The sequence below is a fragment of the Scyliorhinus torazame genome, chromosome 10 (genome assembly GCF_047496885.1).
Source record: "Scyliorhinus torazame isolate Kashiwa2021f chromosome 10, sScyTor2.1, whole genome shotgun sequence".
Taxonomy (NCBI): domain Eukaryota; kingdom Metazoa; phylum Chordata; class Chondrichthyes; order Carcharhiniformes; family Scyliorhinidae; genus Scyliorhinus; species Scyliorhinus torazame.
In genome coordinates this window covers 61,868,359-61,894,964 of record NC_092716.1, presented here as the reverse complement: position 1 = coordinate 61,894,964, position 26,606 = coordinate 61,868,359, and the positions used below count along the sequence as shown (strand labels likewise).

At 47.3% G+C, this 26,606-nt stretch overlaps 1 protein-coding gene across 3 annotated transcripts in view; it reads right to left on the bottom strand.

Moving 5' to 3' along the window:
* phkb (phosphorylase kinase, beta) overlaps positions 1-26,606 on the bottom strand; it is a 447,849-nt gene that overhangs the window by 261,993 nt on the left and 159,250 nt on the right. For all 3 annotated transcript variants that reach the window (XM_072518193.1, XM_072518192.1, XM_072518194.1), the window contains one exon: positions 5,934-6,049. In XM_072518193.1, the coding sequence (XP_072374294.1) occupies positions 5,934-6,049 (116 nt within the window). The remainder of the gene's footprint in view (positions 1-5,933; positions 6,050-26,606) is intronic.

Here is a 26,606-nt window from a genome sequence, read left to right as displayed (position 1 = left end):
ATCTGGAGCACAATCTGGTGAGCACCACACAGCTAATGATACACATCAGGTGGAGGCAGAAACCCCCAGGTGAGACAGCAGTCGGAGGTCTGCTGGATCCCAGGACCCAACTGAGTCCCAGCCTAATGCTGAACTTACGACTTGTGGAGGTGGGTTATCCGGAGCTGATGGATACGTTAGAGAGCAGCCGGGACATTCAGAGGGAGATGCCAGCATCATTCCAGCAGGTCCATAGCAACTTGGAGGAGTCCCAGAGGCTATGGGCAGGAGATGGCAATAGCAATGAGTGGCACCGAGGCAAACACTGTTTGGGTGGCGACCGCAGTGGAGAGCCTGGTGTATGACGTCAGGGGGCACCATGGGTGAAGGAGTCCAAGGTGTCTCACAGTTGGTGATGGCCATGGATGAGGGCCTCAGCAGAATGACCACCTTGCAGGGGATGTCACCCAGCATCAAGCCGACCTTGATGAAGTTCTGCCAGACATGTCCCGCTCTCAGATGGGCATGGCCAAGGTGCTGCTGTGCTTGTCCCAGTCCCAGGTGGGCATGGTCGAGGCACTGCAGAGAATATTCCAGTCAGTGAGGAGCATCGCTGAGGGCATCGACACCATGGTGCGGACCATGGGGAACGGCCAGATGATGCTGGGGCAGCCAGGGCTCGAATCAGCTGCCCCTCTGTTCCAAGGTGAACCCCTGGGCCTATGGGCACCGATCGGGAGGAGGGGGCGCTGAGCGTCAGGCCAGACCCATCCCATGGAGTGGCGACGGTGGGCACCAGATCCCCCAAGTTCCACCACTCTGATGAGGCTGCCGTCTTGGGGTCAGCACACGGGACAGGGCGGCACGGCTGTGCATGTGCCGCCAAGTGAGCCGGGACCCTCCGCCCCAGAGGGCACTCGACAGGGGCATCGAAGGCAACGGAACGAGGAATACAGCTGGCTGCCTCCGCCTGATGTGCATCCTGAGGAAACACCAAGACGTAGTGGTAGAGCTAGGAGGACCAAGCATGTTGAGCATCACTGAGGGCACCGGTGTAGGGGGGAGGAGGTGGGTGGGAAGGGAGGGGGGGGGGGGGGGGGGGGCATTGGTAGTGGGGTATTGTACAGCACATTAAACACTATTTTGTACAACCATTTCGTACAACCATTATTTACCCCTGATCCTTTGCCCATCTCTTGAGGCATCCCTCCCTCCTACCCGTGGCGCTCATCCCTCCCTCCTCACCGTGGCTGTGGACATGTCCCCGGAGCTGTGTCCCAACCCATGGGTGTTCTGATGTTGCATGTGTGGTGTTGCTTCCCGCTCTGTTCAGGCACAGTGTCCAGGCAGCAGGCTGTGATTGGGATGCTGGGCAATGACTCCCACATGCTACATGGCCTGCCCACCCTCAGGAATGCACTTGGCAAGTGTCAAGTGCTCACTTAACCATGACTGCCAATTCCCAATTAGCGATAGCCTTCAGCCACGCAGCCAGAGTTAACAGTAGTCGGTGGGGGTTATGGATGATCGGTGGGGCAGACGGGCAGGGGCAAGGGTTGCCCCCGGAATGGATACACACAATCCAGGAGTTGGCATGGTGGTGCCATGAGCATTTGCCCCCCCAGTGCCTCCCCTACCCCCCCATGGCAGCCCACCACTGTGGAGGGTACCCCACCCCCAGCCGAGCTTCCGCCCACCCACCCCCCACCCCCACCCCCGTCGAGCACTGGGGTGGCAATTCCAGCGCCCCTGGGATCTTTAGCCAGTAAGCAAAGTTGGCTACTCACCTCTTTGTCTTACCACAGAAGACCTTCTGCCAGGTTCACGTTATTCAAAAGGAGCACTAATCGGCATCAGCGTGGCCACTTGCTGAGGAGGCCGCTGAATGACAGGAGGCCATTGGATATGGGGTGGCTCTTGTTGAATGTACGGAAGTGAAGTGGTGATAACTGGTTTCTCACCACGCTACGGCGGGATCCCGATTTCGCCGATGGGAGCGAGCCGGTTGCATCACATTTGGCACCCGGCGTGGATTTAGTTTTTAAGACTCTCCCGCTATTCACCGGCCTCATTATGCTTGAGCGAGAGCGCAACGAGGCTGGAGAGTCACCCCCAGAATTTCTTTTTGCAAACAAGAAATTCAAAGCAACAACCTACATTCCATCAATAACACTGCAGCATCTAGCATCAATGCATTACCTGGATGAATTTGGGTTTTCAAATTATTTAGGTTCTTTCCAATAGAAACTACCTCGCTACAAACCGCTTTCCAGTTTGAAAAGATAACATGCACAAAGCTAAGATAGGGCCTATGTGCTTTCAATACAGGTGCTTGAAAAGTAGTAATTTGGAGCAATTTCTTAAGTATTCAGCATGCAGAATATCGAACGCAGCAGCTTTCAAAATTAGTCTTTAGCCAAATAGGAACTAACCACAAATGAAACAAAGGTAGAGATAGATAAGTACTAATAGGAAAGCTATTGGAAACAAGGAGCAGGAATAGATTATTCAGCCCTTCAAACCTGTTCTGTATTTTTGACCTCCCTCAGAATCCCCACCGTGGCCTCCGGATCCCCCAATGCCCCAACCTATCTCTTAAAGGTCCTCGTGTCCCACCTAACCTCACCGCTTAAGGGCAGGGCATCCCCAAGCCTGATCCCTGGCATGGGCAACCTGGCACACAGGCACCTTGGCACTCCCAGGCACCATAACAGTGCCTGGATGTCAAGGTGGCAGTGCCAAGCTGCCCAGGTGCCAGGGGGAGTGCCAGGGTACCATCCTGTCCAGAGCGCAACCCCCCACCTGGGGGGAATCCAATGGCCTGGGAGACCCTCCCCAGGTGCCGTTACATCTGGTCCACGTTTATGTGGACCAGTGCTAAACGGCGCCATGGCGAGGTCTCCCAGGCGCAGGCATTCGTTCTCAGGTCACAAGAGAATATTTAAGTGAGTCTAATAGCTTGCTTAAATATGTTAATCTGGACCTCACCCAGTGAGGACGAGAGCCAGATCGCGAGTCTCCTGATGCATTCTGAGTGTTGCAAATCCCGCGAGCCCACTCGCAATATTTTTTTTAAAATTAGAGTACCCAATTCATTTTTTCCAGTTAAGGGGCAATTTAGCGTGTTCAATCCACCTACCTTGCACATCTTTGTGTTGTGGGGGCGAAATCCACGCAAACATGGGGAAAATGTGCAAACTTCACACGGACAGTGACCCAGAGCCGGGATCGAACCTGGGACCTCGGCGCCATGAGACTGCAGTGTTAACCACTGAGCCACCATGCTGCCCTCCCCCTCTCGCAATATTTAACGGCCATGTTGCCTCACCAATGAGGCCATTAAGTCGCGCCCAGTGACTCGGGGTCACAATTTCAAGACGGCTAGCAAGAGAGCTCGGAGCGAGATGAGGAGAAACTTCTTTACTCAGTGTTGTTGGAATTTAGAATGTGCTGCCTGGGAGAGAGGTGGAGGCGGATTCCATAGGAGGTTTCATATATTTCAAAGTGATGAATTTAGAGGGACTAGCTAGGTAACTCTTTCAGAAGCCAGTGCAGACATGATGGGACGAATGGCCTCCTTCTGTGCTGTAAAATTCTATCATTCTATGCATCCTAGTTCTGTAGTCCCTCATCAGAGCAAATAGATTCTATGCATGTACACCACTGAATGCTTTTATCATTTAAAATGATTCAACAAAATCAAAGTCATGACAATGGAAGGTAAATTAACACAACCTGTTTTCATAATATACCCATTTATAATTCAGCCGAATCCACCCCTTCTGAGGCCATTCTATCTTCCCTGAGGCTTAGATGTCCAAAATTAAATTCAGTACTCCAGATGGGATCTGACAAATGTCTTGTAGGACCAAACTATTACTTGACCAATTTTGCATTCTAATTACCAATGTTCTATTCACCTTTTTGATTGCCTTTTAAGTATAGTAGCCTTTAGAAATTTGCATCAGTAGCTTTCAGTGATGGGGTTGCTAGCTCTTCACCACCCACCATGAGGAAAGTATTTTGATTTGCCTTTCTCAAATTAAAAGCCAATGATCTCACATTCCCCACAATGAATTTGATCGGCATTGTTTGTCTATGTAACTTTGCAGACTTCCTGCTCCGATCTGCACAACCTCCTCCTGCCCAACCTTACAGTGCCATTCACAAACATAGATATACAATACTGTTCCACTATCCAAGTTCTTAATATTAATGGTGAAAAGCGGAGGCCGAAGAATAGATCTAGGGGAAATACCACGTCATGTTTGTTCAAATGTTTAAGCTTAATAAGAAAGAATTAGAAAACATAATAGAGAAATGGGAATCAGAAGTAATTTTTTTTTTTAGTGAAATTATTTATCACTGTGTTAAACATTGTGCAAACTGACAGCTTTTAAAAATCAAACGCTCAACAGAATTTTCTGGATCTGTTGCCATTCTAAGCTTAATTACACACAGGCATGAAAGTTGTCCTCTATCTCCCTAGATCATAGGTGCCATTTACAATATGGCACAGTAGTAGAAACAGAAAATAACATAAAAAATATTCACCATCAATGATACTACGTGAGTGATCTACCAGCCACGTTGCACTCTCATTCGAGCGCAGTCGGTAGACCAGGACAGGCCTCTCGCCGGCTTTCCGGGAGCCTTCACACCTCACGGGATCTACCCAAGCCTGGTAGTTGGCGGAATTGGTAACGGCGCATGTCTAAATAGGGTTTAAACCTAGCTAGCCGCACTGATCTGGGACCCACCGGCCTCCTGGGACCTACCAGCCTCCCCAGCAAGGCTGCAGCTGGGCGCCGTTCAGTACTGGTCCTCAGAAACGTGGGCCAGGCAGAACGGCACCCGGGGGGGGGGGGGGGGGGGGGGGTCTCCCGGGCAATCGGAAACCCCAGGGTGACTCCCTGGCCCTCCCCCTGGAATGTGAACATCTTGGCACTGCCAAGCTGGCAGAAACACTGCTAGGGAGTCAGGTGGCAGTGCATGGGTGCCCTGGTGGCACTGCCAAGGGTCAGGTTCTGAGGGGGGCCATGCCCTTGAAAGGAGGGGGGGGGGTCCTGGAGGGGAGGGTTCGGTAAGGGAGTGTGGGGGGGCCTGAAGATGGAGAACCCTCAGGGACCCCATAGTGGTGTGTCCTCATTTGGGGGGGATGTGCGGTAGTGCCCATAGGTGGGGGGCGTGGGGGGCGGGGGGGGGGGGGGGGGGGGGAGAACCCAGCTCACTTAGAGATCAGGGCACCCTTTCAAAATGGTGGCCCAATCCCTGAGTTCAGCTTCCCAGTGATGACAAAAATTCTAAGTGTGGGCTAAACTGGTGAGAAATTCCCCAAGGCCCCAAAAAATGACTAAGTGTCATTGAATAGTGGCTAACTCCCTGAAAAACACGCCACAAATGAGCTTCAAAACATTTCCATTAAATCCCACCCTACATATTGAAAGTATTTTTTCAATCACCCAAGCGTCAGCGACCTGGGTTTGATTCCGGCCTTGTGTAACTCTCTGTGTAGTTTGTATGTTCTCCCCATGTTTGTGTGGGTTTCTGGTTTCCTCCGGGTGTTCCGGTTTCCTCCCAGAGTTCAAAGATGTGCAGGTTAAGTGGAATTAGCCATGCTAAATTTCCCCTTTGTGTCCAAAGATGTGCAAGTTAGGTGGGGATACGGCGGGGGAGTGGGCCTAGGTAGAATCCTCTTTCACAGGGTCGGTGCAGATCTGATGGGCCAAATGGCCACCTTCTGCACTGTAGGGATTCGATGGATAATAGAAAAAAAATACATAAGAAATGTAAAAAAACAAATGCTTGCTGCATTTAAAGTATCAATAGAACATTGTGGCAAAAACCCAGCAAATCATTTCCACTTCCCATTGTATTTATACATGTAATCAACGTGTTAAATGCAGGTATAATTATAAAAATATGAACTATCATAAGATTTTGAAACAGTATACCTTGAATGTAGCTCTGTGCTGCCATTGTTATATTTGCTTCCTCTCTCCCACATACCATAATCTGGTCTACGGTAGCTCCGTTCAACACAGAAAACAAGATTTTGAATAAAAGTCACCTATTAAACAAAATAACAAAACGATTAAGGTACAGGCGGAAGACATTCAGTAATTGGTTTTAGATCAGATTAAGCTGTGGTGACTGCTTTTTTCTGAATATTTAAGTGTACACCAGAAAGGGCAGGCAGTCAGTGCAGGAATCCCCTGTGGTTGTCCCCCTCTCGAACAGGTATACCCCTTTGGATACTGTCGGGGGGGGGATAGCCTATGAGGGGAAAACAGCAGCAGCCAGAGCAGTAGCACCACGGCTGGCTCTGATGTTCAGAAGGGAGGGTCAAAGCACAGAAGAGCAATAGTCATAGGGGACTCTATAGTCAGGGGCACAGATAGGTGCTTCTGTGGACGTGAAACAGGCTCCAGGATGGTATGTTGCCTCCCTGGTGCCAGGGTCCAGGATCTCTCCGAACGGGTAGGGGGCATCCTGAAGGGGGAGGGCAAACAGGCAGAGGTCGTTGTACATATTGGTACTAACGACATAGGCAGGAAGGGGCATGAGGTCCTGCAGCAGGAGTTCAGGAGCTAGGCAGAAAGTTAAAAGACAGGACCTCTAGGGTTGTAATCTCGGGATTACTCCCTGTGCCACATGACAGCGAGGCTAGAAATAGGAAGATCGAGCAGCAAAACACGTGGCTAAACAGCTGGTGTAGGAGGGAGGGTTCCCGTTATCTGGTCCACTGGGAGCTCTTCCGGGGCAGGTGTGACCTATACAAGGACGGGTTGCATCTAAACTGGAGAGGCATAAATATCCTGGCCGCGAGGTTTGCTAGTGTCACACGGGAGGGTTTAAACTAGTATGGCAGGGGGTTGGGCACGGGAGCAATAGGTCAGAAGGTGAGAGCATTGAGGGAGAACTAGGGAATAGGGACAGTATGGCTCTGAGGCAGAGCAGACAGGGAGAAGTTGCTGAACACAGCAGGTCTGGTGGCCTGAAGTGCATATGTTTTAATGCAAGAAGTATTATTGGTAAGGCAGATGAACTTAGAGCTTGGATTAGTACATGGAACTATGATGCTGTTGTCATTACAGAGACGTGGTTGAGGGAAGGGCAGGATTGGCAGCAAAACGTTCCAGGAGTTAGATGTTTCATGCGGGATAGAGGGGGATGTAAAAGGGGTGGCGGAGTTGCGCTACTGGTTAGGGAGAATATCACAGCTGTACTACGGGAGGACACCTCAGAGGGCAGTGAGGCTATATGGGTAGAGATCAGGAATAAGAAGGGTGCAGCCACAATGTTGGGGGTTTACTACAGGCCTCCTAACAGCCAGCGGGAGATAGAGGAGCAGATAGGTAGACAGATTTTGGAAAAGAGTAAAAACAACAGGGTTGTTGTGATGGGAGACTTCAACTTCCCTAATATTGACTGGGACTCACTTAGTGTCAGGGGCATAGACGGGGCAGAGTTTGTAAAGGAGCATCCAGGAGGGCTTCTTAAAACAATATGTAGGCAGTCCAACTAGGGAAGGGGCTGTACTGGACCTGGTATTGGGGAATGAGCTCGGCCAGGTGGTAGAAGTTTCAGTAGGGGAGCATTTCGGGAACAGTGACCACAATTCAGTAAGTTTTAAAGTGCTGGTGGACAAGGATAAGAGTGGTCCTAGGGCGAATGTGCTAAATTGGGGGAAGGCTAATTATAACAATATTAGGCGGGAACTGAAGAACCTAGATTGGGGGCGGATGTTTGAGGGTAAATCAACATCTGACATGTGTGAGGCTTTCAAGTGTCAGCTGAAAGGAATTCAGGACCGGCATGTTCCTGTGAAGAAGAAGGATAAATACGGCAATTTTCAGGAACCTTGGATAACGAGAGATATTGTAGGCCTTGTCAAAAAGAAAAAGGAGGCATTTGTCAGGGCTGAAAGGCTGCGAACAGGCGAAGCCTGTGTGGAATATAAGGAAAGTAGGAAGGAACTTAAGCACGGAATCAGGACGGCTAGAAGGGGTCACGAAAAGTCATTGGCAAATAGGGTTAAGGAAAATCCCAAGGCTTTTTACACGTACATAAAAAGCAAGAGGGTAGCCAGGGAAAGGGTTGACCCATTGAAGGATAGGCAAGGGAATCTATGTGTGGAGCCAGAGGAAATGGGCGAGGTACTAAATGAATACTTTGCATCAGTATTCACCAAAGAGAAGGAATTGGTGGATATTGAGTCTGGAGAAGGGTGTGTAGATAGCCTGGGTCACATTGAGATCCAAAAAGACGAGTTGTTGGCCGTCTTAAAAAATATTCAGGTGGATAAGTCCCCAGGGCCTGATGGGATCTACCCCAGAATACTGAAGGAGGCTGGAGAGGAAATTGCTGAGGCCTTGACAGAAATCTTTGGATCCTCACTGTCTTCAGGTGATGTCCCGGAGGACTGGAGAATAGCCAATGTTGTTCCTCTGTTTAAGAAGGGTAGCAAGGATAATCCAGGGAACTACAGGCCGGTGAGCCTTACGTCAGTGGTAGGGAAATTACTGGAGAGAATTCTTCGAGACAGGATTTACTCAACATTTGAAAGCAAATGGATGTATTAGTGAGAGGCAGCATGGTTTTGTGAAGGGGAGGTTGTGTCTCACTAACTTGATAGAGTTTTTCGAAGAGGTCACAAAGATGATTGATGCAGGTAGGGCAGTGGATGTTGGCTGTATGGACTTCAGTAAAGCCTTTGACAAGGTCCCTCATGGTACACTGGTACAAAAAGTGAAGTCACACGGGATCAGGGGTGAGCTGGCAAGGTGAATACAGAACTGGCTAGGTCATAAAAGGCAGAGAGTAGCAATGGAAGGATGCTTTTCTAATTGGAGGGCTGTGACTAGTGGTGTTCCGCAGGGATCAGTGCTGGGACCTTTGCTGTTTGTAGTATATATAAATGATTTGGAGGAAAATGTAACTGGTCTGATTAGTAAGTTTGCAGACGACACAAAGGTTGGTGGAATTGCAGATAGCGATGAGGACTGTCAGAGGATACAGCAGGATTTAGATTGTTTGGAGACTTGGACGGAGAGATGGCAGATGGAGTTTAATCCGGACAAATGTGAGGTAATGCATTTTGGAAGGTCTAATGCAGGTAGGGAATATACAGTGAATGGTAGAACCCTCAAGAGTATTGAAAGTCAGAGAGATCTAGCTGTACAGGTCCACAGGTCACTGAAAGGGGCAACACAGGTGGAGAAGGTAGTCAAGAGGGCATACGGCGTGCTTGCCTTCATTGGCCGGGACATTGAGTATAAGAATTGGCAAGTCATGTTGCAGCTGTATAGAACCTTAGTTAGGCCACACTTGGAGTACAGTGTTCAATTCTGGTCGCCACAATACCAGAAGGATGTGGAGGCTTTAGAGAGGGTGCAGAAGAGATTTACCAGAATGTTGCCTGGTATGGAGGGCATTAGGTATGAGGAGCTGTTGAATAAACTTGGTTTGTTCTCACTGGAACGACAGAGGTTGAGGGGCGACCTGATAGAGGTCTACAAAATTATGAGGGGCATAGACAGAGTGGATAGTCAGAGGCTTTTCCCTAGGGTAGAGGGGTCAATTACTAGGGGGCATAGGTTTAAGGTGTGAGGGGCAAGGTTTAGAGTAGATGTACGAGGCAAGTTTTTTTACACAGAGGGTAGTGGGTGCCTGGAACTCGCTACCGAAGGAGGTGGTGGAAGCAGGGACGATGGTGACATTTAAGGGGCATCTTGCCAAATACATGAATAGGATGGGAATAGAGGGATATGGACCCAGGCAGTGTAGAAGATTGTAGTTTAGTCGGGCAGCATGGTCGGCACGGGCTTGGAGGGTCGAAGGGCCTGTTCCTGTGCTGTACTTTTCTTTGTTCTTTGTTCTTTGTACATCTTTGTCAACGTGGGACGTGCGAGATGTAATATGGTGACTGGAAACAATGAATGGTTGGAAATCCTGCTCTGCTGGAATCTTACCCATTTGGACACCTTTCCATTTAACAGTGGACCTCGTCAGACATAGTAATAGAACCCACATCAAACATTTCTTGGTATTCCAGTGTCTGGGTTGCAAGGCAAACATAAAAATACTGGAAATTGTGGAAAGAACATTGTAATATGTATAAAGATATGTCTATATTTTGTTATTTTTTTTACCCAATTTCTTTCATCTTGTGTTTGCTGCTGGCACTAGATTCTCGCAAGCTTTTGTACAAATTGTTGCAAGGCATTTCTCTTTTGTTGAAAAAATTGAAAAATTGAAAATCGCTTATTGTCACCATTAGGTTAGGCTTCAATGAAGTTACTGAGAAAAGCCCCTAGTCGCCACATTCCGGCGCCTGTTCGGGAGGCTGTTATGGGAATTGAACCGTGCTGCTGGCCTGCCTTGGTCTGCTTTCCAAGCCAGCGATTTAGCCCTGTGCTAAACAGCCCACCTCCCACCTCCATTGTTCCCACCTCCATTACTGGCACAGTATGCCAGAATCTCTTCTTAGACACAGGAGAAAAAGGAGAACTTAGGTCAGGCTGCAGATAAGATGCTCTTGACCCACATGTTTGTACCCGCATACCTGCATTTCCAGCCAGAGATGAAGATAACTCATTTTGGTAGATAATTAGTATGAGCAGAGACTCCTCAATCCAACGGAAAATAGCACAACAGACTTAATGTCTCTGTTAAGATACACAGGTACTGTACTGAGGTTTGTACTGAGGAACGTGTACTGGGAAGCACTCAAATTACAGCAGTGCTTTCAGTGGCACTGCTTAAAATAAAGTATACCAGAAAAGTCAAGAACCAGTTTATGGTTGGCCAAGCCCACCAAATTAACGGCAACCATTTCTACACATTCTGGCATACATATTTGTCAGTGATCTATTCAGGGTATATTGGGCGGGATTTAACGGAAACATCCCCAAGTGTCATTTTAGGCGCGATTGGCGGATATTTCTTGACGGCCACGGTGGCAAGATTGTGGCCCATATTTAACAGCACTTAGTGCCGGAAATGAGCCCCCATGAGCTTCTCGTCATTACTGGCTATCTTGCCATCAGATTTGCCAGACTCGTGCCTCACGCCTCGCCATTAACAAGGATGAGCTGCTTTTAAGCGCTTCCTCAACACTCACTTTCAGTCAACACTCAAGCATGGCAGCTCACAGACCTGCTCCTCACTCTGGCAATGCCGACCGGACCAGGCTTCTTGACGACATCTGAGGGCCAGCAGCAGGACCACCAGTACCACCTGGAAGGCAGTGGCAATGGCTGTCAATGTGAAAAGCATGACCAGGAGGACCAGCGCACAACGTTGGAAGACCACCAACGACGTCCACCAAGCTGAAGGGTAAGTTACCATCGGTTCCACCTGTCACCCCTCAAATTCACAACTCTCATCACCATCCCCCGTCCCCCCCACAAATCATCCACGGCAACTGCTATACAACCCCCGATCCACAAAGTGCGCAGCTCACAAAAGCCCTTTTGTTGTCCCCACTGGAGAAGATAGCCCATAATAAGCGGGAATGAACAAAGTCTGGACGGAGTATCAGAGATCAGAGTCCTCACCCCCTATGAGGAACAGGCCCTGGAACTCGCGGGGCTGCCCGAGGAGAGTGCAGTCACCAACAGCGAGGTTGGCCTCTGCTACAGAGGTGAGGATCCACTGCCCCTTCACCCAGATGACCTGTCTCAAGTGAGTTGGAAATGTCAGGCAAAATGATCCATCCCTGTCACTGACCACATGTCCATTCTCTCGCAGGATCTCCTTCTGATGAGACCGGGCTATCCGGAGTCGTTCTGCGCACTGCTCCAACACTGTCGCCCCCCCCGCCCCCCCACCCCCCACCCCCCCCCCCCCCCCCCCCCCACCCCCTCACCTGCCACCCAAGAAACCACCTCGGAGGAGAACTTCAATGAGACCATCATCAAGGAGTCATGGCTATCGCCCCCACCTTCCACCAGCGCAGAGACACACATCTTGGTGGACAACATTAATAGACAGGTTTCTGAGGCACAATCTGGTGGGCACCGCACAGTTGTTGATGCACATGAGGTGGAGACAGAAACATCCAAGGGAGTCAGTAGTAAGAGGTCTGCTGGATCCCAGACTCAACTGAGTCCTGGTCAGAGCCAGAGCCTCTGGACTAGGTTCTCCCAGAGCTGAAGCAGGTGGTAGGACACGGCCTTGAAATTCAGATGTGGATATCAGCGACACTCCGGCAAGTGCCTAGCCGATTGGAGGAGTCCCAAAGACTACGGGTGCAGAAGATGATACTGACAATGTGTGACACCGAGGCCAATACTGTCAGGGTGGCTACCGCAGTGAAAAACCTGTAGAACGAGGTCAGCATCTTGAGTGGTGGTGTCCAAGGCATGTCTCAGTCTGTGATGACCACGGCTGAGGGCCTCAACATCTTGTCCCAGTTGAGGAGGGAAATGTCCCAGACGCTGGTGGTCATTGCCACGGCACTCACAACGCCCCAGTCGGGGCAGCATGAGGAGGCGCTGGAAGAGGAACGGCTGGAGGACTACCCCAGGGAGGAACTGGAGGACCAGCTACAGGCTGGAGGACAGGCGGCAGCAGTGAGAATCCGGCAAGCCCGGAGGGCCCTCATTGTCGCCCGCTGCACATAGGACTTGGCCTAGTCCGGCAACCCCTCCCCCATCCCTCTGTGCCCTGCATCCTCTCCTCCTCGTGCTCCAGCCCCCATGTGCTCTCTCAGTGATCCCAGGATGCACATCAGAGATAGAGGGAGCTGCTGCTTATCATGCCCCGTGGCCTTCGATGTTCCTGGCAGGTATCCTCTTGGGGCTTTGGGGATGGAGGGCCCTGGCTGTGCCACACTATATCAGGTACTGACTGCGAGACACATGTGGTCAGTGGGAGGGATGGGTCAGTGGGAGGGATGGGTCAGTCTGCATGGCACGTTTGACAATCTATCTGCGTGGGGCTCGGTGGATCCTTACCTCTGCACATGCACCAACCTACACATTGGTGACCGTTCTGTTGACAGCCACGCCCGTTACCTCTAGGGCCCATTCCTCGAAGGTGGTGAAGGTTCTGATGTCCGGAAACCCGCCACCCGTCCCACAACATTTGTAAGACAATTTGTGGGTGGGCGAGGGGACAGGAGAGAAGGTTTGTGCTTGCATGTGTGTGTGTGTGTGTGGGGGGGGGGTGGGGGGGAGAGGGGGGGGGGGGAAGAGAAGAGAGTCTGGTGCCAACTCACCCGTGTGGCCCAGTATAGGTTGTTGACTTTCATGTGGCACTGGGTGTCGGTCCTCCTGGTGATGCTGCCCGAGCGAATTGCCGCTGCCACTTCCAGCCAGGCGGCACTGGCTGTCCTGTGACTTACCCTCCAGGCCCTCGGGGGCAGGTCATACAGGACATCCCTTCCTGGCTGTCGAAGAGCAGCTTAACCGCTGCTCCAACTTGTTATCGGGGGCTGGTGAGCGCAGTCCTGGCGAATCAGCTGGCGAGCCATGATTGCAGCATGAGGCCCATGGAGCCTTTTTAAGTGGACCGATTAATGTTGGATTGCGGTAATGCTCTCGCTGGGCCGTGCTCTGGGAAGCTGGTGGCAGTTCCTGCTCGCTACCACACTTAGAAATGTTTTCATTTTATCGCGCTTGACATTTCTTCCCTCAGAAAGTCGTGAATCTTCACAGTTCTTTACCCCAGCAGTCTTCAGTAAATTTAAGATTGAGATTGACAAATGCTTCAGCACGGAGGGAATATAGAGGCAAAACAGGAATGTGGACTGGAGGGTGAAAATCAGTCATGATCTTGTGGAATAATGCAGCAAGCTGGAGGCACCACGTGGTCTATTACTGTTCCTATTACTTATGTTCATACCCTTTCACAGCTCACAGAGCTATTGAATTTCATTAGTATTTTGTAATTTGGAGTTGAACTTGGACCCCATCAGATAAAATGATGCAACATCAAATTCTGTGTTATCCAGCTGTCCATGATGTATGCTTTTTCCTTTTCAGATGGTACACATGATTACATTCAGTCTCTAACTGACATTGTGAAAGATTATACATTTTAACATGCAGCCTATTACAGCTAAAGCAATGCCTGTTCAATAATGCATAGATCAATCAAAGTACAACTAGTCTTTTTCAATTAATGGACATTCTCAACAAACTATGGACGATGCTTACTGTTACACTGTAAAAACTGATAGTGTTGTTGAAAAAACAATACAAGATGAGAGCATCTGGAGTAATAATCAAGGCCTAGTTTTAAGGCCGATTAAACTGGATATCTTAAATTAAAGAATTGGGCACTTTAAAAACCAGTCTGCAGAAGCCTGCAGAATCCGAATATACAGAACTCAAGACAAGCTGCCGGGTCTGTCTGAAGCAGTCCCTGAATAACCCATCAAGTAATTATCATTGCTACTCGAGATTCACTGGCCTATTGTCCACAGTTCCTGATATCCCATCAACTGATAGTCGCTCCTACTTAAGATGCATTGGCCTATTGTTCACAGTTCCTATAACCTAACAAGCAATCATTGCTCCTCCCAAGGCGGGCTCAGGTGCCCTGTCTACAGGTCATCAACCAGACCATTGGGCACTGAGACTCCATTAGCCGAAGGCCAAGGGCAGGTGGAGAAAGGAGGTGGGTGGCGACAGGGGATAAAAAGTTAGGCATTTTCCAGACATCGGGAGAGAAAGGACTGGAAGCTAAGACTCAAAGCAAAAGACTCGAAGTAAAAGACTCAAAGTAAAAGACTCGAACCTTGGTGTGTGAGGTGACCTTGACCAGACCAGAAGAAAGGAAGCAAGCAAGGAACAGCCAGCGAGAATCACCTTTACAGAGAGGAGCCAGAGGGACTCAGGGATCGGATCTGCAGCTTACCAAACCACCTTTACGGGAAGTATAGTTGAATCCTGGGTGTTTCTCATATGTATAGTGGGTAATTTATGGGTTAACTATATTTAATAAAGTGTGTTGCATTATATGTGTGTCCAACATTGTTCTCCTCATAAATAAAGACACCTGGGTAAACTTTAATTAAAGAGCGGGTTGAAGTATCTGAATTGGACAGATACAACACATCATTTACATCCACTTTCGAAGAAAACAAGTATATTCCTTGGACATAAAAACACCATGACAAGCTGTTCACCTCTGATAGCTGCCCACTGTTTTTGCAGACTTCTCAACAGAGATTTCCTGCGGAACTGTGAGCAGGGAAAGAAGCAGCAAAACTCGTCAACTAATTAGGTTAAAGAATCTTCCTGAGACATGCAGAGGCAGAAAGTAATGCCTAGACCCACTTGCAGTGGCCATGGCCAGCAGTAGGCAGTAACCTGAAAGTTCATTGAGTGGGTTTTGTCGTGGCTTTTCAACTCAACCATGGCAACAACATCCTGCTTTCGAATTTCCTGACCAGAGTGGCTGGACGCAATCATGGCCTGCACATTAGTGTTAAAACCTCACTCAGTAAAGGGACTCTGGCAGAAGGCAGAGTGGATCCATGGTACAACTGTCAGAACACAGACAGCAATTGCAACAGAATGACAAAGGGGTGGAGATGTATCCAGAGGGGAGACAGAGAGGATAAAATCTTACTCTATGTGGATGACCTGCTCCTCTACACCTCGAAACCCCGGGCAAGCATGGAAGGGATAATGAAATTCCTAAAGGAATTCAGATCTTCTTGGGCTACAAACACAACCTGAGCAACAGTGAAATCTTCCCGGTGAACCCGGAGGGGGGAGGGACAGAGCTGGAGGGGGTACCATTTAAACAAGCCCAAACCAAATTCCGCAACTGGGGATCCAAATAACCCACGACTGGACACAGATCCACAAATGAAACCTGGCGGAGGAAGTCAAAAGGGACCTGCAGATGTGAGGCCACTCTCCTTGGCAGGGAGTGTACAGACGATCAAAGTGAATGTACTGCCCAGGTGGTTCTACTTGTTCAGATCCCTCCCGATCTACAACCGCAAGGCCTTCTTTGGCACGGTAGACAAACTAATCATGGTGCTTGTGTATGTGCGTGTGTGTGTGTGTGGGGGGGGGGGGGGAAAGAGAGAGAGAGAGAGAACACAGAGGACCCAAAAATAGGTCCTACAAAGGAGGAGAAACATGGGAGGCCTGGCCCTCCCAGCCCTCCCAAATCTCTAGTCTACCACTGGACAGCCACAGCAGAAAGAGTGAGGGGATGGGTGAAGGAGCCGGAAGCAGAATGGGTGAAGGTGGAGAGTTCTTGCATTGGGACATCCCCCGGGCCCTCGTTAAAACCGCACTCCCATGGCCCCCTGACCAAATACTGAAGAGGCCCAGTGGCGGTAGCCACGCTCCGAAAATGATCTTAGATGAGACAGCATTTCAATCGAACCAAAATGTCCACTATGGCCATGTGCAACAGCCACAGGATTACTCCCGCAATAATGGATGCCATCTTCAAAAGGTGGAGACAGGACAAGGGGACACTGACGGTTAGGGACATGGACAAAGATGACAAGGTAGCGATCCTGGATAAATTCACAAAGAGGTTCCAATTACAAAAGGAAACAAATTAATACAGATACAAGCCAAAATATTTCTCGCTAAGGAAACAACAACGTACCTTGCGGATGTAGATCAGGAGGGATCTGAAGAAGATCCACCTGGGCAGTACATTCACTTTGATCGTCTGTACACTCCCTGCCAGGGAGAGTGGGCCTCACCTCTGCAGGTTTCTTTTGACTTCCTCCACCAGACCTGTCAGGTTTCATTTGTGGATCTGTGTCCAGTCGTGGTCGATACGTACTGGTATCAACGAACAGATACAAGGACTCTCAATAGTTCAGAAACTACTGGGCGCGGGTGACCTCGGGAGGGAGAACTGTGGGAACCTGTATGGGCGACTGTTGGAAGAGATATGCTCCCCCCAGTCAAGACAAGGGAAAATGGGAGGAGGAAGTAGGCATAGAGGTGGATCGAAGCCCTGCACAGGGCGAACTTCACCTCCACATGTGCAGGGCTCAGCCTAACGCAGCTAAAGGTGGTGCACAGAGCACACCTAATCAGAATCCAAATAAGCAGGTTCTTTCTGAAGGTGGAGGATAAATGCAAATGATGCTAGGGAGGCCCGGTCAAACTCACTCATGCTCTGGGCCTTCCCCAGACTTGTTGGGTTCTGGACGACCTTCTTCGATGCAATGTCCAAGGGTGTGGGGATGAGGGTGGAGAGCAGCCAGAACTCTTTATAGGGACTGGGGCCAACGGCCTAGCCTTTACCTCCCTAATCACCTGCTGGAGAATCCTGCTCGGCTGGCGATCGGCAGCACCACTCAAAGCTGCAGACTGGTTGCCCGAGCTGGCAAAATTTCTCAGGCTCGAAAAAATAAAATTTGCTATCCGGGTGTCGGAAGAGGGCTTCCACGGGACATGGAAGCCGTTCACCAACTTGTTCCAAGATCTGTTTGTAGCCAGCAACCAGTAGAGTGAGGGGGGGCGGGGGGGGGGGGGGGGGGGGGGGGGGGGGGAGAGAGAGATCCGCAAACGAACAATGGGACAAAGGAGTGCGGGAGGGGCGGAGTGAAAGCACGCAAAGTAGACGAGAGAGACAGGGGACAAAACCGCAAGGGAATGGCCCGAGGGCACGCTAAAAACCTAAGTAAATGGTAAAGACCCACCTGTAAGTATGTGCTCAGGCCACACATGGAAGTATAACTGAGGCAGACCGACTAAACGGGGCAACGGTCACAGTGGGAGGGGAGACAATGGCCTGTGAATATATGTGAAGATTTTGGTTTGTCTTTGTCTTCTTTTCCTCTTGTTTTTGTTTAATAACTTTAATTTTTTCCCTTTTTATGCGCGGGTATGCAACATGTAATTTAACTGAAGTGTAAAACATAAAATGTGAAAACCAATAAAAGCATTTTTGAAAGAAAATCCCTCTTCAGAGTCCAAACTAGCAAATATAAATTAGAATGATATATGGAAAGTGAAATAAAGATTGGGAAAATCTGGTGGGATCGGGAGATAGAGATCGACGAAAGAGTAAGCACAAGTAATTAGTTTAGAATCTCCAACACAAATTTTTGAGAGAATGAGATTTCACGCATGTAAAATTAAGTTTTCCGTGCCAGAGAGTTTGTACTAGAGTAATTGTTCAGAAATTGTTTAGAAGTACTTGTTAATTAGGGGGAAAGGGGGTCAGTGAAAACACCTAAATCAGGGTTACTGTTCCAGAGGGACCAAGGACAGAATCTCTCTGGCTAGACCTGTGAAATGAAAAATTTTCAACAATATAATAATAATCGGTGTAATATAGAGACAACCAACTCGCGGAATGGATGTAGAGAAACAAATTTGCAAAGAAATTACAGAGAGGTACAAGAATTATCGGGCAATCATAATGGGGAGTTCAATTATCCAAATAATAATAATAATCTTGTATTTTCACAAGTATGAAGTTACTGTGAAAAGACCCTCATCGCCACATCCCGGCGCCTGTTCGGGTAAGATGGTACGGGAATTGAACCCACGCTGCTGGCCTTGTTCTGCATTACAAGCCAGCTGTCTAGCCCACTGAGCTAAACTAGCCCAACTTTATATAGACTGGGTTGGGAATAGTGCAGAGGGACAAAAGGGCGCGAGTTCCTGGAATATGTTCAAGAAATCTTCAGCAATATGCTTCTGGTCCAACGAGAGGGCAGGCACTGTCGGATCTACTTCCAGGGAATGAGTTGGATCAAAGAGGATCAAATATCAGCCGGAGAGTTTTAGGGGCCAGTGACCATTGTATCATAAGGTTTAGCTTGGCCGTGGAAAAGGACAAGGAATAATCTAAAGCAGGGAGAATCAATTGGGGGAAAACCAACTTTGACGGATTGAGAATGCATTTGAGTCGAGTGAATTGGAATCAAATGTTGGCAGAAAAGAAGGTGGCTGAACAATGAGCCACCTTCAAAAAACAAATATTGCAGGCAATGTCCAGACAGAGTCTCTTAAAGGGGAAAGGTAGGACAAATAAATTCAGAGTTCCCTGAATGACGAGAGTGATGGAGGTGAATTTGAAAAGGAAGAAGTGCACCTTGATAGATTTCAGGTAGAAAATGGGGAATGAGGCTGAATCTAGAAGGACCAGAGGAGAAGTGAAAAAAATATTTTAAAAAAGCAGGGAGAGAGTATGAAAGGAGACTGGCAGCTAATATAAAAGGGATTCCAAGGTCTTCTAGAAGCATATAAATAATAGAGGGGTAAAAGAAAGAGTAAGGCTGGTCAGAGTTAACAAAAGGGTGCTCGCATAGAGAGGCTGGAGAAATAATGGAGGTATTAAACAGGTACTTTACAAAGGAAGAAGTTGCTACATGATGCACAATCAATTACCGCTAAAGTGAGGTTGTAGTCCAACTGAAGGCTTTAATAAGCTAGATGTTTCCCCCAGCAGCTCAGGTACAGAATGAAGGCTGCTGAGACGGCACGGGCTCTTATACCCCGCCTTGCAGGGCGGAGCTACCATACAGCTTGACCAGTAAGAAACATACAATATCTACCAATGGTGTTCCAGCATTACCAGGTACCGTAATACCTCGACAGACTACCACATTACACAAGCTCAGGTGAGAGAGGAGGAAACGGGTACACTAAAAGAATTTGCAATTGCGAGGCAGATATTGAAAAGGTATCTTCACTTAAAATAGATAAGAGCAGGCCAGCACGGTAGCACAAGTGGATAGCACTGTGGCTTCACAGCGCCAGGGTCCCAGGTTCGATTCCCTGCTGGGTCACTGTCTGCGGAGTCTGCACGTTCTCCGCGTGTCTGTGTGGGTGCGTGGGTTTCCTCGGGTGCTCCGGTTTCCTCCCAGTCCAAAGATGTGCAGGTTAGGTGGATTGGCCATGATAAATTGCCCTTAGTGACCAAAAAGGTTAGATGGGGTTATTGGGTTACGGGATGGGGTGGAAATGAGGGCTTAAATGGGTCGGTGCAGGCCCGATGGGTCGAATGGCCTCCTTGGATAGGGACATGGAGCACACCAGAATGACAGGGAGTGGGATAGCTTAAACTTGGTTTCGGACAATGCTTGGCACAACATCGAGAGCCGAAGGGCCTGGTCTGTGCTGTACTGTTCTATGTTCTGCACTGTATGTTCAATGTTCTATGTATACCAGGACTGGATGAGTTGCACTCAAGGGAAGTAAGAGTGGAAATTGCAGAGGCACAGATGGTAATCTTCCAGCCCTCTTTAGACACGGGTAGTGCCAGGTGACTGGAGAATTGAGCGTGTTATAACCATGGTCAAAAAGGAGTGCAAGAATAAAGCCAGAAACTACAGTCAGTTTGACTTCAGTGGTGGGGAAACATCTGGAAATTATAGCTTGGGACAAAATCAATAGTGACTTAGGCAAGTGCAGGATATGGATTCATTGAGGGAAAATTATGCTGAACTAACTTGGAGTTTTTTTTGAGGATGTAACAGAGAATGTTGATAAGGGCAATACTGTTAATGCAAGATTTTCAAAAGTAATTTAATACAGTGCAACAGCAGACTTGCGAGTAAAATCCCAGCTCATGGGAGTAAAATGGAAAGTAGGCACATGGATAAGAAATTGGCTGAGTGACAGGAAACAGGGAGTAGTGATAAATGGTTGTTTTTCCAGATTGGAGGAATGTTTGTAGTGGAGTTCCCCAGGGGTCAGCGTTATGACCCTTGCTCTTCCTGATATATATTAATAACCTAGACTGTGGTGTTCAGAGTGTGACTTCAAAATTTGCAGATGAAATAAAGTTTTGAAACATTATCAACTGCAATGAGGATGGGCCGTACCAGCCTCCCCGAACAGGTGCCGGAATGTGGCGACTAGGGGCTTTTCACAGTAACTTCATTTGAAGCCTACTTGTGACAATAAGCGATTTTCATTTCATTCATTGAACATCAAAAGGACATAGGCATGTTTTTGGAATGGGCAAACAAGTGGCAGATGAATTTCAATGCAGAGAAGTGTGAGCGATTCATTTTGGCAGGAAGAATATGGAAAGACAGTATAAAATAAAGGGAGAAACTCTAAAGGAGGTGTGGGAGCTGAGGGACCTCGGCATTTATGGACATAAGTTATTGAAGATGGCAGGGCATGTTGAGAGAGCAGTTAATGTAGTATCTTTGGCTTTATTAATAGGGGCATTGAGTACAAGAGTAAGGAGGTAATGTTGAACTTGTATAATGCACAATTTAGGTATCATCTGGAGTATTGCATCCAGTTCTGGGTGCCAGAAGGAAGTGAAGGCATTGGAGAGAGTACAGAGGAAACTCAAAAGAATAATTCCAGGAATAAAGAAGCATAGCTATGAAGATAGATTGGAGAGTTTGGCACTGTTTTCCTTGGAGAAAAGGAGATAGAGAGGAGACTTGATAGAGGTATTCAAAATCCTGAATTATATGGAAGGGCCCACTCAGGAGAGTATCAAGAACTAGAGGGCACAATTGAAAATAATTGGCAAAAGGAGGAAAAGTGATGTGAGGAATCTTTTTCACCCAGAGGGTACTCAGAATTTGGAATGAACTTCCTGAGGGGATGGTGGAGGTAGGTTTGATCGATGTATTCAAAAGGCAATTAATTGGATTGCTACAGGGGAGTGCGACTAAGTAGAATGTTTTTTCAGTCAGCCAGTGCAAACTCGATGGGCCGAATGGTCTCCTTCTGCAGTGTGAAGATTCTGTGCATTGTCACATTAAAAACTCACTCACTGCTGAATACACCAGTCCTAACATTTTCAGAACCTTCTTATTATGGAATTAGCCGGTTCCTGGCACTGTAGCCAATTCAATATCGAGTCTATCAGCGAGGACCACGACAGCACAGCTTGTGGAGCAGCAGGGCATCTCTCATCTCACAGCAACTTGTGCATATTTCCATTTAACTACACATGTGCAGATGCCAGAACTTTCTGGCCAACCTATCTTGCAATAATGTTGAATGCTGATAGCTTTACCATTCTGATTACGTCTAAATCTAGGGCGACATTCAGCTTCAATTTGTTTCAATGTTTGTGAAAGTCTGAAGGTAAGGAAAAATATCAACCATACCATGATTGATGCTTGGATCTGTATTGTGCTTTAATGAGCTCAAATGGCTTTATGCCAATTATTTGAGGATCACTCTGTGTTTTGCAGGGAGAAAACAAATTTGTATCGTTTGCGCTCAGTGTTTTGTGCATTCAGCTTAGACACAGAAACAAGCATGCCATACAAAGATAATGAGGCATCCTTATTCCTTCACATACTTGGGTACATACGAACTAGGGGCAGGGGTATGCCACTTGCTCCCTTGAGTCTGCTCTGCCATTCATTATCATGGCTAATATAATTGCAACCCCAACTGCACATTCCCACATACCCCCAATAACCTTTATCTCTGCCTTAAAAATATTTAATGACTTTTTTTGAGGAAGAGAGTTCCAAAGTCACACGGCCCTCAGAGAAAAAATGTCTCCTCATCTCGGTCTTAAATGGGCGACCCCTTATATTTAATTAGAGACCCCATATTCCAGATTTGCCCACAAGGGGAGCATCTTTTCCACACTCACCAAGTCAAGACCCCTCAGGATCTTTATGTTTCAATCAGTTAGCTTTTTACTCTTCTAAACTCCAGTGGATACAATCCTAGCCTGTCGAGCCTTTCCTCATAAGACAACCTGTCTATTCCAGGTATTAGTCGAGTAACCTTTTCTGAACTGCGTCCAATGCATTTCCATTCTTCCTGAAATAAGGAGATCAATATGTACACAGATGTGGTCTCACGGGCCCTTTATAACTGAGGCATAATTTCCCTACTTGTATATTCAATTCCCCTTGCAAGAAACGCTAACCTTCCAACATCAGTCAAATCCCATATCCCTTTTCAATGAATTTCAAACTCTGAACATAGAAATGGTATTGTTTTGTGAAAATGAGTAATTTTTAATATTACAAGTGAATGCTGGAAATATATAAGGAAAGGAAATGTGACAGAAATTCCAGATCACTCAAGGTATGGTCATCCTCCCTGCTCCTTTCACAGTTCAGCAACTCTTGTGTGAGTTTTTATGTCAGGAAAGGGGACCTAACATTTTCAGGTGTGAGAGGTGTGAGCAGAGGATAAAACAAACATGAGAAGGGATAGAATTGGATGCGTGAGGAGATGAAGGTGTAACCAGCAGACAAAGAGTTAGAATGGGCAGCACGGTAGCATAGTGGATAGCACAATTGCTTCACAGCTCCAGGGTCCCAGATTCGATTCCCGGCTTGGGTCACTGTCAGTGCGGAGTCTGCATGTTCTCCCCGTGTTTGCGTGGGTTTCCTCCGGGTGCTCCGGTTTCCTCCCACTGTCCAAAGATGTGCAGGTTAGTTGGATTGGCTATGCTAAATTGCCCTTAGTGACCAAAAAAGGGTAGATGGGGTTACGGGGATAGGGTGGAGGTGTGGGGGTAGGATGGAGGTATGGGGTTAGATAGGGTGCTCTTTCCAAGGGTCGGTGCAGACTTGATGGGCCGAATGGCCTCCTTCGGCACTGTAAATTCTATGATTCTATGAATGGGGAAATGTGGGAGTATTGGCAGAATGGGATCCATGAGGGGCAGTATAATGGGATGTACGAAGAGAGAGTATAGGATTAGTGAGAAGAGAGGCAGCTTGGATGTGTGAGAGTGAAAGAATAATGTGACCTGATGAAGGAGAGATGGACTGAGATGTGTGAGGAGAGATAAAGTGGATATGTGAAGAAACTTAAAATGGAGCGCAAGAAGATAAAGTGAATAGGACCAGTAAGAAGAAGTGGAATGGGATCTATGAGATTATAAATATACTGTGGCCTGTTAAGGGAGAGGTATAAGGGAAACTAGTGAGAGGTAGACTGGAATAAGACCGTTGAGTGGGAGGAGAGGACCAATGCAGGACAGCAATGTTTCCTCTAAGGTATGTAGCCATACAAGGAATGGAAACAGGCCCCTTTGAACTTCATGAAAGTTCAATTTATTTTACAAAATTAGCTGCCCATGAAGTTTATAGGGTAGTTGATTGTACTGGGCAGGCTGATTAAGATCACTGCTCTTTTTGATGGCATTGAATAGACAAGGTAACATTTCAAAGTTTGCAAAGTTTGATTCCAATGGGAGGATAGCAATGTTTCCTCAGTACTCTCTGTACTGTATAATTCTGTAACTTCTCATGTTTCAATAATATTTTGCTCTTCTATTCTTACGACCAAAGTGGTAATCTTACATTTTCCCACAGTTTATTCATCTGTCAAATTTTTGGCTGCTCACCTAACCTATATCCCTTTACAGACCCTTTGTGACTGCCTCACAATTTCTCGTCAACCTATCTTTGCCTCATCAGCAAGTTTGACAACAATGCACTCTGTCATTAAAAAGATTGTAAATAGTTGACACCCCCATAGTTGTAGTTCGTCAATCTGAAAATGATATATTTACGCAACATTTTAGATCCTGTTAGCTAATTCCATATTTAAATTCCTTCAACCAAGTTTCCACCCCCACCACAATACTAATTTGTTCTTGTAAAAGTGAGAAATTACATTCTATACGACTGTAAATCCTCATCCAAGTATCTGCAGCCTTTGCCAGTCAATCACACTCTTCTCTGTTGTCCAGCTGAGTGTAAATTTCTATGCCTGGTTTCATTCTCATCTTTTGAAAGATAGCCAGAAAAAACACCTGCAATAGCTTTTCCACTTCCATACCATTACCTCTGGCATCCCCATGGACTGCCACTTGTTGACATCGTCTGAAAACACTTCACTTTCCACAGGTATGCTGATGGCACCTTGCTCTGACTCACCATGACCTCCCTCAAACCCTGTGGTTTGTCACACTGCTTGTATGACATTCAATATTGGGGGAGCAGAAAGTTCTTCCAACTGAATAATGGGACAACAAAACCATTGTCTTTGGTTTCTGCTGCAAATCTGTTCCTAACCACCATTTCATCCCTTCCATGGTAACTGCCTGAAGTGGAGCCAAATTATTTGCAATTTATGTTTTACGTTTAAAACACTTTTTTTTTTAATTCAGCTTTTGCCATTTTATGTCAACAAGTACAAAAAATACAAGCACCAACAGTAAACTACAAAAAAAGACAATAATCTAGTAAACATGCACTGCCCCCACCACTCCAGTCATTGGTCCCTCCTCGCTCTAACAGCTAACAGTGACCAATTTCTTGAAATCAATATAAACAGCTATCTCAGAGGAGAACCCTTCAATTGACCCCCGCACAGTATATTTGACCTTCTTGAGGTGCAAAAACTCCATTAAGTCCCCTCGCCATGCCAAGGCACCAGATGACATCATCAGCCTCCAACTCAGCAGGATTAGCCTCCAAGAAACCAGCTAGGCGAAGACCAGGACATCTGACCCCGCACCCATCCGCAGCTCCAGCAAGTCTGAAATCCCAAATATAGTTGCTGAAGGACAAGGTTCCAGATCGCCGACATGGTGCCAAAAAAAGGCCAATAATCCAAGACCAGAGTATGAAAGCGGCACGGTAGCACAGTGGTTGGCACTGTTGCTCCACAGCGGCAGGGACCCACGATCGATTCCCGGCTTGGGTCACTGGCTGTGCGGAGTCTGTACGTTCTCCCCGTGTCTGCATGGGTTTCCTCCGGGTGCTCAGGTTTTATCCCACAGGTCCTGAAAGACGTGCTTGTCAGGTGAATTGGACATTCTTAATTCTCCCTCAGTGTACCCAAATAGGCGCCGTACTGTGGCAACTAGGGGATTTTCACAGTAACTTCATTGCAGTGTTAATGTAAGTCTACTTGTGACACTAATATAGATTATTATTTGAGTTCCAGCAACATTTCTTCTGCCTTTGAAGGTAATGAAAATTGTGACAGTTTGCACAGCAAAGAAATGCAGATTATAAACTTTGAATGGAAAGACTTGAAACATAAAGTTCCATTCACATCCAATGTCAGATTCAGACACTGGCCAAATATGATTAAGAGTAAATTGTAAATTGTGTTAGTACGGAGGCATTTTGGTTCAAGCTAGAAAGAAAATAACAATAGAGGCCAAATGATATCAAAAGCAATTCAAAGGCTAATGTTTAAATTTGCTTCAGGGCAAATGGAGTCTGGGATATCAAAGATTCCTCATAACCAAATGTTCAGTTATTTTGAGCATTTGCAATGGAGCTTGTAGAATGCAACTTTAAAAAAATATATTTTTATTGAAGATTTTTTCATTTTAGCAAGCAAGCGCTCAGTAGAGCACATACCTCCACCGTTCTGTGTTAGTTTAATGTTATTAGAATTACTACAAATCTGGACAAATAAATCTTTTTATTAACAGTTTCCATTCTGCCTATCAGGCCAATTGCCCAGTTACGTCCTGTCCTCAAAAGCAGGATAAATCCAACCCAGCAAATTACAGCCCCATCAACCTGCTCTCGATCATCAGCAAAGTGATGGAAGGAGTTGTCGACAGTGCTAAGCATTGGCAGATGGTACACATGTGACACTTCATGTACAAGCCCCTGGACATCCCGGCCAACCACAAGCAGCTGACCCAATACACCTACACTGGGATCGGAGCTCCATACTCCACCGAGCAGAAGAAGGAACATCTGTTCGACCTGTATCAGTATCAGACCTGGGTTCAGCCATGGTCACTCAGCT